At 40.3% G+C, this 12,922-nt stretch overlaps 1 protein-coding gene across 7 annotated transcripts in view; it reads right to left on the bottom strand.

Moving 5' to 3' along the window:
- The window catches only part of KAZN (kazrin, periplakin interacting protein), a 663,662-nt gene that overhangs the window by 115,594 nt on the left and 535,146 nt on the right, over positions 1–12,922 (bottom strand). For all 7 annotated transcript variants that reach the window (XM_029579163.1, XM_029579161.1, XM_029579162.1 and 4 more), the window contains one exon: positions 808–999. In XM_029579163.1, the coding sequence (XP_029435023.1) occupies positions 808–999 (192 nt within the window). The remainder of the gene's footprint in view (positions 1–807; positions 1,000–12,922) is intronic.

Genomic DNA, 12,922 nt, shown 5'->3' on the forward strand with positions numbered 1-12,922 from the left:
ATGTCAATCACTCAGCACCAATGAAGCAACCCAATCAAGGCACTTAGATCTTAACGGAGAGGTAGTGGAATGAAAGAGAAGAGAGAGAGAAAAAAAAAAAAGACTCTAAAAGCAGAAAAAAAGTGGAGATGATAAAAAAAAATCTTAAGAAATACAGAATTAATAAATAAAAGTGGAAAAAATCTTGAATGTTTAACAAAAGAAGAAAAATGAATTTCTAGCTAACTTCACCTAATAAAACCTATGTTAAAAAGTAAAATTACTGTGTACATATAAAACACACATGTATGCATTCAAACACATGAGCTGAATGGGGGTTTGTAAGGAAGACACGAATGCCTTTCCCTGGGCCTTTCTGAAGTGTCTCCGGTTGCGTGAGCAGGTAGGGGGTTCGGCGATAAGCAGAGCTGACGGGGAGAGCCGTCGAGTATAAAATGAAACTTGCAGGACGAGGGGGGCACAGGTTAAAATTAAGAAGGGATAAAAGCCCAACTTGAAATCCAGGGAAACATCTTTACAGCCCCGCCTGGTAAGCCTCTGGCACAGGCTGCCATTAGAAATAATTGAAGCATTTCTGGACATATTCTCAGCGGCTAATGAGCGCCCAACGCTGGGGTTGTCTAGAGCGCCTCAGGAGGAAGGCTGGACCTGCCTGCAAACTGCCTCTCGAAGATTAAGTGCAACATTTCCGTGTTAAGCCAGCACGTCCTTATGTAGTGCTCTAAGCTTAGCAAGGTTTGGGGTTTTTTTTAAATTTTTTAATATTCTTTTCGCTAGCCTGCGATCCCATTCTAATCTCCCACTCACCCTGCAGTGCTTCTTTGGCCCGTGCCAGGTCTTCCTCCTTCTGTGCCAGTTCGACTTTCAATTCGGTGACGGTGAGGACCTCAGCTGACTTGCAACCGTGTGACTCTTCCAGGTCCTTGGTTAACATTTCCTTCATTTGCCGGAGCAGGTGAACCTCCTCTTGTAACTGACACACTTCATCTCGTAGTAACACTGCAGGAAAAAGGTGGCACAATGTAAGGAAACTATTTGCTTTTTCTCTCTCTGGCAGATTTTCAGCAGTATGTGAGATTACATGCAAGATGTTCAAACAGCAAACCCTATTCTAAAATGTAGTAGACACTATTTTAAACTTCTGAACCAAGCATCCTTTTTGTAAAACTGAACTTTATGTCACAGCAGAAGAAAAAAATGGCACCAAAAATCCCAGTAAACAAGAATGGGTTTTTTGGGGGGTTTTTTGTAAGTGGTCATAAGAACTATTTATTTATTTATTTATTTAACACTTTTTTTATACCGACCTTCATAGTAATAACCATATCGGATCGGTTTACATTTAACAAGGGTATAACTGAAAGCGTAACTAGAGTAAATTAAACAATAGAGGTGAATAAGGCAAAAAGTTACATTCAACAAGGAGTAAGAACTTGGAAGCTTACGTAACTAGAAAGAAAGTAAAGGCAGGTAACTAGGTACAAAATAGACAGCAGACTACACAGAAGATAGGATGGACATATACCAACTTTGAAAACTAAGAGGGAGCCAGCCATGACCCAAACAAGGCCACACACACTCTCAGTTTCAGCATCATGGAGGCACTGTTATGAGTTTTTCTGTTTTTTTAAATCTTCTAACACAACATACAGTTTGAGCGGAAGGAGGTGAGAGAAGCAGGTGGAAGAGAGTTGTTAATTCTGCAACTTCTGGAATGAAAAACGCTGCTAACAATAAATCATGCAAGCTAACGACTGTGCCAATAGCCCTCTGTGGCTTTTGCCCAAGAGGACTGAATGTAAGAATCAGCCAAAAGCCCCACCGTGCTACTGCCCCATGTATTTGCTTGTGTGTATTTTTGCCAACGGAATCCCCTCTAGTTCTGCGGGAAATTAAGTTATTGTGCAAAAGATGCACGGTTTCAAAATTATGCAAGGAAACTGACTTGGAGATTTTCAATTTTATCCCAAATTTAAACCTGGCCTTAAAGCACTTCCATATATTTCTCTGTTTCCAGCTCACCCCAGCTATCAGCCAGAGAAACCCATCAGCTCACAAACTGGACCCTCGAGAGCCACTACAAAAAGTTCAGCTTTAGCTCAAACAAAGATCATTCCCCCCCCCCCTTTCAAGGTTTGTTTTTTTTTAGTCATTCGTACATTTTGCACAACAGTAGCTCACCATAGCTGTAAATCAGAGATGTAAACTTAAATGTGTCCCAACTGCCAAAAGGGACAAGCCCCTCTTACATAGTCACAATCTTAAGAACATAAGACGTGCCCTACTGGGTCAGACCAAGGTGCATCGGGCCCAGCGTTCTGTCTCTGACAGCGGCCAGTCCGGCTCACAAGTACCCAGCAGATAATCTGCCAGCAACATATCTCGCTCACATGGATATGTGCTGGCTTTCCCAAGTCTATCTGGCTAATAGTTTGTGGATTTATCCTTCAGGAACCTGTCCAGCTCTCTTTTGAACCCTACAATGTTAATTACCTTGACCAAATCCTATAACAGATTCCATAGCTTGAGTGCACACTGAGTGGAAAGAACACTTCCTTTGATTTGTTTGAAATCTGCCAGTTGCTAGTTTCATGGAGTGTCCATTAGTCTTGATCAAGTTCTACTTTTTCACACTTTTAAAAGTCTTTTAGACTCACTGCATTTCAGTGGGAAATGACTACGTTTCTCAATTTCTAGACTACTCCTCTCCAGAGAGAGTTTTCAGATGGTTAGTACGTGTATAAACTATGGTTTCAAATTACTGCATGTTCTGGAAATTTGGAAATAGATTTATGTGAACTTCGAACCAACAAAAACAAATGCTAATTACTTTTCTGCATTAAATTCTATTTTTAAAAAATCATGAAGTATTTCCTTCTGCTGTATATTTTTATAAACACAGCGAGGGCAATCAAATGTACAGGAAGTGTTTTCAACATAGCAAACACAAGAAATCTTTAGAATGAAAAAGCCATTTGACAGTGCAAAAAAAAATCAGCAGCTAAAAGCTTTCTAACAAGGCTCTTAATTAGTGAAGAAGAGATGTGAAATACCTGCTGCAGCCATTCACTCACTTAACTCAAACAGATAAATGATATTGCGCTTTCACCAACAGCTGTTAAGTGATGTGCTTTGGATCTTGCAGTACAACAATAACAAATACGCCTCTAATAGTGCCACCCACCAACATACATACGTCAAGTTGACTAACCTGCTTTTAAAACTTAACACTTACACATACATAAACACACACACACACACACTGTAGGTGAAGCACATCAGTAAGAGCAGAACACACGTCCTCATTTAGGACCCCTAAGTTTTAAGTCAATCACTGTCCTCATTCCATCAACTGTCTCCAGAGTGTTTAATATCATTCTTGTCATCTTGATCATTCTATTAAAACTCAGCAATTGCATTATTAAATCTACTTTTCAGCTGCAAAAGAAAAGGCCAATATGATTTAATCATCTGTTAGATAATGGATATGCCTTATCCCCATTGTACAGGCCTCAGTTGGAGTAGCAGCCTGGTTGTTAGAGGAACAGGCTTTGTAACCTTGGCCGAGTCACTTCACCCTCCATTGCCTCAAGTACAATTTTGCATTGTAAGCCCTCTGGGAACAGGGATACATCTACAGTGCCTGAATGCAACTCACCTTCGGCTACCATTATAAACATATTTAAACAAATTTCATGAATTGCAAGCACCATGCTGGAAAGTCTAAAGATCATTAAACATACCAGTTATATAGAAAGCAAACACACATTTTTGTAATCTCTATATTTATATACTAATTCATGAGGTTAAAATATTGGGATGGGTCCTGTTCCTTACAAAGATGATTGAGGTGTTGACTAAAAAATGTAAATGCTGTAGTTTTATCAAAAACTGTTTTTCACAAAACAGTTTACTCTTAAAAATACAAAATAAAACTAGGTATGTGTGGTGACTTTTGCAGCCACTACTTGCAAAATGGCCATTATAGTCGGTAATGAGGGTTTCTGCCACAGGGCTGAGATGGGGAAGAATTCAACATAGGGATCTCTCTGCTCCTGGGCTCATGAGGAAAAGGTCAGCAGGTTAGGGCCCAGTTATTCCATCCCCAAAAGGAACAAGAAGACTTGATCTGGACCCGTGAAGCTCTTCCATTAGACCCAGAAGAGCAGACGTGAGCATACCCTCTATAATTATTGGCAGGTATCAGAGCAAGCAGTGTGTTTCAGCCGGTCTTCTTCCAGGGCTTGCTCGACTTGGAGCTGGTCCGCTGTATGTAAGAGCCATAGAACTGGCTTTGAAGATTACTGGTAGCCTGGGTGTATGGACCTGCACCTGAGGATCCGGACGGGTCTTCAGAAGGTGCAAAAGGTATGCTGGGATGCCAGGAGGGCGTCCCAGCATACCTTTTGCACCTCTCCTCTCTGCGGAGTACCCATAAACTCTTAATCTTGTGTACACTGATGTAATATGATGTGAAAGTACTGAAATTCTGCCTTAATCTTGTAAGATGTTATGTCTCAAGCATTTACTGTCTGTGTCCATGGAAAGGAATTGCTATGGAAACTAATCTGGATTGGATAAGCAGACTGGATTTGAGCTTTGCCCCAGTCATATTTATCTATTTATTTATTTCCTAGTTTTATAGACCACATTTACTTCCAAAGTTCATTCATAATAAAACATAAGAACACAAAAGATCAAAACATTAAACAAATACTCTAATAGAGCTTCTAGGACTGAGCCTGTTCTTCATTTGGGCTAGATCCAAAAAGTTAAAGAACAGGACAAGACCTGAGCGAATGCTTGCTGAAACAAATAGGCCTTACGCAGTTTCTTAAATGTTTTTGTGCACATGATCAAGTGAAGCTGTTCCGGCAAAGAGTTCCAAAGGACTGGACCCGCAACAGAAAAAGCTCTTTCGTGTGTTTGCAACCTTCACTAAAGTAACCTATCTATTCATGCCTGCAGTACACAGTAAGTCAGGGAATGTTTATGCTTTCATCTTGTTTATTAATAAACCAGCATTGAGCCACCATCCTCAGTGTGGTTTGTACCGCAGGGTCTTCCAACCTAACAATAGGCTGTTATGTGTATCTATATCTACAAAAGGACCTCAAGAGGTCATCTAATACATCTTATTGCCTCCAGGTGGAACTCAATGTACCTAAATACATTCCAGACAGACAGTCTAATTTGTTCTTAAAAACCTTCAATGATTGAGATCCCACTACCTCCCTAGGCAACTTGTTCCAGTGCTCAACTCTCTTTACAGTTAAAAAGTTCTTCCTGACATCTAACCTATATCGCTCCCCAATTCAGTCTGTGGTCATTAATTCATGTCCTATATCCAGTGAAGACGTGGCGTCACTAATCACCATCCTTCTTTATAACTCCTCTCTATGTATTTGAAGGATTTTGCAATCATATCTCAGTCCTCTTCTTTTCTCTAGGGTAAATAAAACCAACTCCTTCAATCATTACTAATAGCATATCTTATCCAGACCTCATTATTTTTGTTTCTTCTCTCTGCATGGCTTTTCTCCAATTTATCCACGTCACTCTTAGTGTATGGGATCCAAAACAGGCTACAGTATTACAACAAAAGCCTTACCAACAGCGAATAGTGAGGGAATTAGTTCATTTGTCTTACATATGATATTTCCCATAATACATCCCTCCTATGATAATAATGTCGTATTCTGAAAAAAGTTAGCTTGTTCCATTTATGACATGTTTTAAACTCTAGATCCTCTTTTGCAATACCAGTGCCCTAATTAATTTATATACTTGTTTTTTCCTTCTTTTGTATAATACCTTATCTATATACTGGTTGAATTTTATCTTATTACGTTTTTGTTTTTTTTTTAATCTTAATCATTTTGAAGTCTTGTCCTGTCTTCCAAGGTGCTTACAACTCCTTCCAGCTTAATATCATCTGTGAATTTTATATCTATTTTCTAGACCATCATTTGAGTTACTAATGAAAACTAAAACATGCTAATCCCAGGACTAAGTGCCTGTGTCGCCCCACTATGACAATATACTTAATTATTAAATCCAAACATTATACATATTCATACAATATGAATACATCTATAGTAAAGATACTGGTAACTCCATATTATCCTCTTAGTACTAGTATTTTTCAGGTGCAGTCTTTCATAAGATTAACACTAGAAATGATTTCACTATTTCTCAGTTTATTCTTATTTGCAGATTTCATGCTGCTCTCAAGACTACTCCAGAACCCCTCAGAGTTCCACACCAACTGGGGATCCTTTCCTGGCTAGCATCCAGTATGATAAAGCATCATTCACTAAAACTGTTCTAGCATTTCCTGCATTTCATGGAAGCCTTTTGAACCACAGCACAAAAGCTCAGATGGCAAGGTAAAGGGCAAACCTTCCATCAGCCAACAGTACCGATACTAGGGAAGGGTTTCATGACAAGTAAAATGAAGTGCAGGAGGGCACTGATAGAGGGCAAGTTAAAAATATTAAAAGACTTGTCACTGAGCAGCAAGTCCCTTGGATAAACATGTGACAGCCTGAACCTCTTCATGCACTACTACTCTTCTTAGACTCCTTCAGTTTTGAGAAACCATGAATGGGATGTTTTTAAAAATCCTGCATGCTCTCTCTTCTTGCTGGATCCATGCCAGTCTTCTCATATTTTCGAAGACCTTATGTGAAGTTCATGTTTCCAACAACTGCAGTCCTGAGCAGATGTTTCCCCATGTACTAATTTCAAGGTAAAGAGCTTGTAGACACCCTTGAATTGCAGGAGAGGACAGTAACTGGTCTTTTGCCGGAGTCTAGCTCTCCACATCACATGAGATATCTTTAGGAATTCTGTCATTGTCCATATGATGAATGTGTCCAAGCCATTGGAGACATCTGTTTGAGCCAGGATCTCAGGACTTGAGTTTCAAGGAAATGTTAAGGATGTGTCATAGGCTGCCCATATGTAGGGACCTTCATTTTCAGTTTTTATTTTAGCCCAGAAATTTCAATATTATAACAAAAAAAAAAAATTTGTAGAAACAGCACAGGGGAAAAATCAATAGAAAAGTCAGTTTTCCAGTGATTTTCTTTTTGCTCTAGCATTGAAATTCCAAGGCAAAATAAAATAAAAATTGAAAACAAAGATCCCGCCCCATATGGAAACTGTTCAGCTTTTTCCCCATGTGAGTACAGTGTCCATGTGCATTACCAGAGAGGAGAGTACCACCACCATGTTTTATATATACTGATTTTAGTGTGATCCATAAATTTGCTGTTCTTCCAGATTCTTTTTTGACGGAGTCATAACAGCTTTTCCAATTTGCAGATTTAACTCAGCGTTGGTGGATCCCAAGTATGTGAACTTATTGAAGACCTCTAGTACGTCGTTATTGATATGGATGGAGGGAGGCTTGTCAACATCTTGTCCCATCACATTTATCTTCTTCAGACTAATGGTGAGCCAGAAGTTCTGGCATGATTGGGAGAAGTGGTCCATGACGCATTGGGGATGTTTTTCAGTGCGAGTAGTCACATCATCAGCAAATAGCAGTTCTCAAATGAGAACTTTTATGCTCCTTGGGATTTTGCTCTGAGTAGAGATAGACTGAATAGTTTGTCTAAAACATAAACCTATAAACTGCAAATGCTTCTAATTCAAAACCCGTTATACAATTCAGAGACATGGAAAAGATGAAGTACACTTAGCCCAGACATCCCCTCTCCAAAAATCACCTAGAAACATCACAATAAGTGGAAAATCATAGCGACTATGATGAATAATATTTTGATCTAGCTCCAAACCCCAGAGCCCTTACATTTTACCTCTGTCTAAGTGCTCAGAAGAGGGGGGGGGAAAAGAATGTCAGTGGCTAGCTGTTTGTATTATAAAAACATTGTAGAAATGTCTCAGAATTTTACTGAATGCTTGCTCTCTGATAGCTGGGAGTGATGACCTCTCCAAGGCACAACTCCATTTTCCTTTGTGAAATTCAGTATGGAATGTAGGCGATGCTACACGAGAAACTGCATTGGTTTAAAAGCTTCTGCTCCAAAGAAGTTATAATCTAAGACTGAGCCCAGGAAAATTACGTGATTTGCTGCTTAAAGTTCCACAAACGAGTGATGGAAGTGGAGGAGGAAGCTAGGACTCCAGGTTTCATCGCCCCTTTATTGTTCTAATGCTAGCCCTGTCTCGCACTCTGCCAGTCCTATGTAGAGAAACAGGAATTATTGCACTGAACACCATCAAATTCTCTGGCTCCCCCTGCTATGCTTTCAGTGGAGAGTCAAGAATTTTCAAAAATAATGTGTGAGAGAGAGAGAGAAATGGATTTAGTACCTAACCGAAATCTTCATAGGCTCCAGCTGGGAATTAAAACTATGGCATGCGTCCAAAAAAAGGTTCCCTTCCCTGGCAGGTTCTCACAAAGACATTTCTTAATCTAATTAAAGGTCAATTATAAAGAGGCAAGTTGTAAACTGAGAAACACCACACATCCTGCCAGGAATTACCCTGGCAGTTAACAAAGGGTCCTTCTCATCCCTGTAGGTAGAGTCAGGGATCCAGTGCTCGCAGAAGTACTCCATCAATAAACAGGGGACTCTCTTCTAAGCTATTAAAAACACTTTCAAGCAATCTGGTTTATAAAAGGGTTTTCTGACAGGTATACAACAGAGCACAAGTCTTTTATACATCAAGCTCCTGTTCCTATTACAGTCTGCAATAGTACACGACATTAAATTCAGCTATTATCCAAAAGTGATAATAACCCCACCTAGAACACACAACATTCTATCTCCACCAACTGCTAATCAATCAAGACAATTTCAAAAGGAAAAGCGATATATCAAGATAGCACAGAAGAAGTGAAGTGGCTGCTAAATCTTTATTTTGTATTAATACCAAAGTGAGGATTTCAGACTAAGAAGTTTCTAGAACCAGTCATGGAACTATGGGCATTTCTCTTTATTGATTCTAGACTATCCAATAAATTGGTTAAGTCTATAAGGTGCTAGCTGCCTCTTGACTTGGAAATTGGAGGACCTTCCGCATGTTACTGGCCTAATAATAGTCATCTTATTCCCCAAATCTGTTAAAACCCTCTTAAGCATTCTCAGATTTTGTATTTCTCTGATGTGCTTGCTCTTCAGTGGCCTATGTCCCCTTTCATCTGTTTAGATCTGCCTCATAGCAATTAGTCTACCTCCCCCTAACTGCATTTAAGACTCTTACTGTTTTCCAAAGTAATGCCGATGACTATCAGTTCTCACTCATAAGTAAAGCGGGGTCACTATAAATTCAGCATGTGAATATTTTTCTGTAGGTTCTGGGAATGACAGAACTCCGATAACAAATGTTCTCACACACAAGCGTGACTTTCCCTGCTTCAGACAGAGCTGTCCACAGTTTTTACCACCTCACAAAATTTTCAACTTAGAAAATTTTCAACCCACCAAAGTATACTGAAGAGTATCTAGAGTCAAATGCACATAGAATGAAAAGTGTTCTTATAAACACATACAGCTTGATCAACTGTAATAGCAGTAATATAGGAAGTATTATAAAACAAACATATTGGTTTGTTTTGATTCATCCTAACCCAGTCAGTTGATTAAGACTGCGCTACAAGCCCAATAAAATGAGATTTAAAGACCTATTAGTATACCCTAGAGGAGAAGAGAAGGGAGAGATATGATAGAGACATTAAAATACTTCAAGCAATTTTCAGTGGAAAGATAGTCCTAGATTGAGAGATCATGATATGAGGCTAAAAGGGGTTACAGACTAACAAGGAAACATTTATTCACAGAAAGGAGGGTGGACGCATAGAAAAGCCTTCCAGGAAAGGCATCAGAATTCAAGAAAGCATGGGATAAGTTCAAGAGATCCTTCACTGTGAGAAAGAGAAGGGAAAAGCTGGAGATCAAGTGGCATCTACAGTATCACAAGAGGAAAGGAAACCAGGCCGACCAGGGTCTGCATCTGTTGTCACATTGTAAAATGGTCAGAGGTCTTCAGGGAATGCGCATTGTCCAGGAGTCTCAATGGCAGCAGCATTCTGTAGGCAATTAACAAAGCTTCATGACATCACAAAAGGTGCCATACATCATCCGGAGAGCAGCCAAACGTGAAACAGACTTGGTTTAAACAGGAAAGCATTGTTATGGTCTTTTTTTGCTGCTGTTTCATTTTTATGACAGTAACATAGGTCACAACTATTTACATACCCAAATGTGTGTTCAATACCGAACTTACAAGTACATTTTCAAAGGCCCGCGAGCACAAATACCGGGGTTTATGCGTGTGGCTAGGCCTTGTGTGCGCAGCACGCATTTTACAACAGGCCCAGTCACGCACATAGACCCTGACATGTGCCGAGGTGCCGGGCCTCTCCAAAGGGATGGGCCGGGACAGCACCATTTGATGCTGTCCCAGGGAAGCACGCGCCATGCGCAGATTACTTCTACTCCAGAGGAGCAGTAAGTACTGAAATAAAAGATTTGGGGTTAGGTTAGGTTTAGAGAGCGGGGAGGAAAGGGGGAGGAAGGTTAGGTAGGGGGTAGGGAACTGGGAGAGGCTCAATTGCATCATCCCGCCTACTTAGCGAAAATCCCCCCCACCCCCGCGATCGCCGCCCACACGTGCACACAGATTTTAAAATCCAGCAAGCATATGCGCGCGACCATCGGATTTTATAACAGGTGTATGCATGTTATAAAATCTGCACGGCCATGAGCGCACGCCGGGAGCCACGCTCACATGGATGGACGCGCGTTGCTTTTAAAATCGACCCCTTAATACAGCCTCAACAATTACACAGATAAGTGTGTTACTGCAGTTCACTGGACCTGTCTAGTTAATATGAACAGATATGGTGTGCAGAGTGCTTATGATAAAGTTTATCTGGTAAGCTCAGGTAAAAAAAAGGTGGTGTCAGTATCAAGCTGCCACAAACTAGGGAGCAATCCTTGAAATCAATCTACAGCAATTAATGTGACATGGAGTAATTTCATTTTTGCCTTAATATGCCTTCCCCATTTAGACTATAGCTAATGTGCCTGTGGAACCAAGAGGAGACAGCATGCATCCCTTATACGTCAGTGTCAAGAACCAAGACAGCGTTACAGAGCCGGTTCAGATCTCATTCAGATTGGCTCCGTCTGCAAGGAGAGAGACAGTGATGGACAAGATAGTGTAATGGAGGAAGAGGAGGGCTCACAGGTTGAGATGGAGGGTGAAGAGGCTGAAATGGGGAGAAGTTTGAATGGGAAAGATGTAAGGGTGAGAGGAGAAATAAAAGGGAACTGGAGGAGTGAAAGATGATGAAACAGCCAAAGAAAGCGATAGCTGGGTGAAAGATGGGAGGCGGGATATGAAGGAAACCAAGGCACATTGCAAAAACCTCACTCACTGGTGATTCAGTACCTTGAGAGCTTTGCTCTTCACTAGCTGTGAGATCTGTGGAAGAGGAGAGCACCGAATACTGCAAGCCCCGTGCCTGCTCTGTGGATAAATGGAAGACTTCAGTTTTTAGCGCTATCAGCACAGTCTTTTTCTCACGCACTAAATTCATGAGACTTTTTTTTTTTTAAACAAACAGATCCTGCAGAAAACCTAATTCCCCAAGATTGATTACATATTTATAAACTGACACTAATGCCTGAGCATTTCTAGAGTGTTTTCAGATTAAGGGAAGGGACGATAGACATAGTTGCCAGATCTGATTAAGACCCATCATATTCTTAACTACCAACAGCACTGAAGGACAGAAAATTGGCAACAAAATCAGTGAATGTATAGAATATTCAAAAGGAGCCTGAGCATGATGGATTTATAGCCAATCTAGAAGCTCCCATACAACATAAGAAATGCCAGGCTGGGTCAGACGAAAGGTCCATTGAGCTTTTAACATCCTGTCTCCAACAATGGCCCATCCAAACCATTAGTAATTACACTCCCAGGCAGAAGCGGTGACCTTCTCCAAGTCCACTTGGCTAATAATTGTTTATAGACTTTTCCTCCAAGATCTTGATCGAACCTCTTAAACCCAGCTATGCTAGATGCCTTGACCACATTCTCTGGCGACAAATTCCACAGCTTAATTGTACATACAAAATACTTTCTCCAATTTGTTTTATATCCAGTACCTGCCAATTTTATGGCATGTCCCCTAGTCCTGTCTGAAAGGATAGATAACTGTTCCCTATTTACCTGTTCCACACCACTCATGATTTTATAAACTTCTATCAAATGCCTTCTCTCAGTCGTCTCTTCTCTGAGTTGACCAGTTTCCATCCCCTTTATCATTTTTTGTTGCACTTCTCTATACTTTTTCTAGTTCTGCTTAATCTTTCTTGAGATAAGGCAACTGGAACTGCATACAATGCTCAAGGTGCAGTGGCATCATAGATTTACACAGAGACATCATGATATTCACAGTTGTATTCTCTTTTCCTCTCCAAATAATTCCTAACATTCGACTGACCACACAATGAGCTGAGGATATCAGTGTGTTGACTCCAAGATCCCTTTCATGGCTGGTGACTCCAAATATAGAACTCAGTACTGAATAACTAAAGTTTTGATTATTTTACCCTATACGCATCATTTTACACGTATCCACATTAAAGATAATCTGCTTGCAAGGTCCTTCTGCAGTTCCACAGTCTCCTTGTGTTTGAACTGCTTTGAATATTTTTGAGTCACCTGCAAATCTGATTACTTCATTCATTGCTCCCTTTACCAGATCATTTATCAATAAGTTAAACAACACCAGTCACAGAATCCTGGGGCACTCTACTATTTTGCCTATCTCCACTTGGAAACCGACCAGTTAGTCCTACTCTGTGTTTCTTATCGTTTAAGCAGTTGCCAATCCACAGCAAGATATCACCTCCTATTCTATGACTGTTTAGTT

Source organism: Rhinatrema bivittatum, chromosome 15 (genome assembly GCF_901001135.1).
Source record: "Rhinatrema bivittatum chromosome 15, aRhiBiv1.1, whole genome shotgun sequence".
Classification (NCBI taxonomy): domain Eukaryota; kingdom Metazoa; phylum Chordata; class Amphibia; order Gymnophiona; family Rhinatrematidae; genus Rhinatrema; species Rhinatrema bivittatum.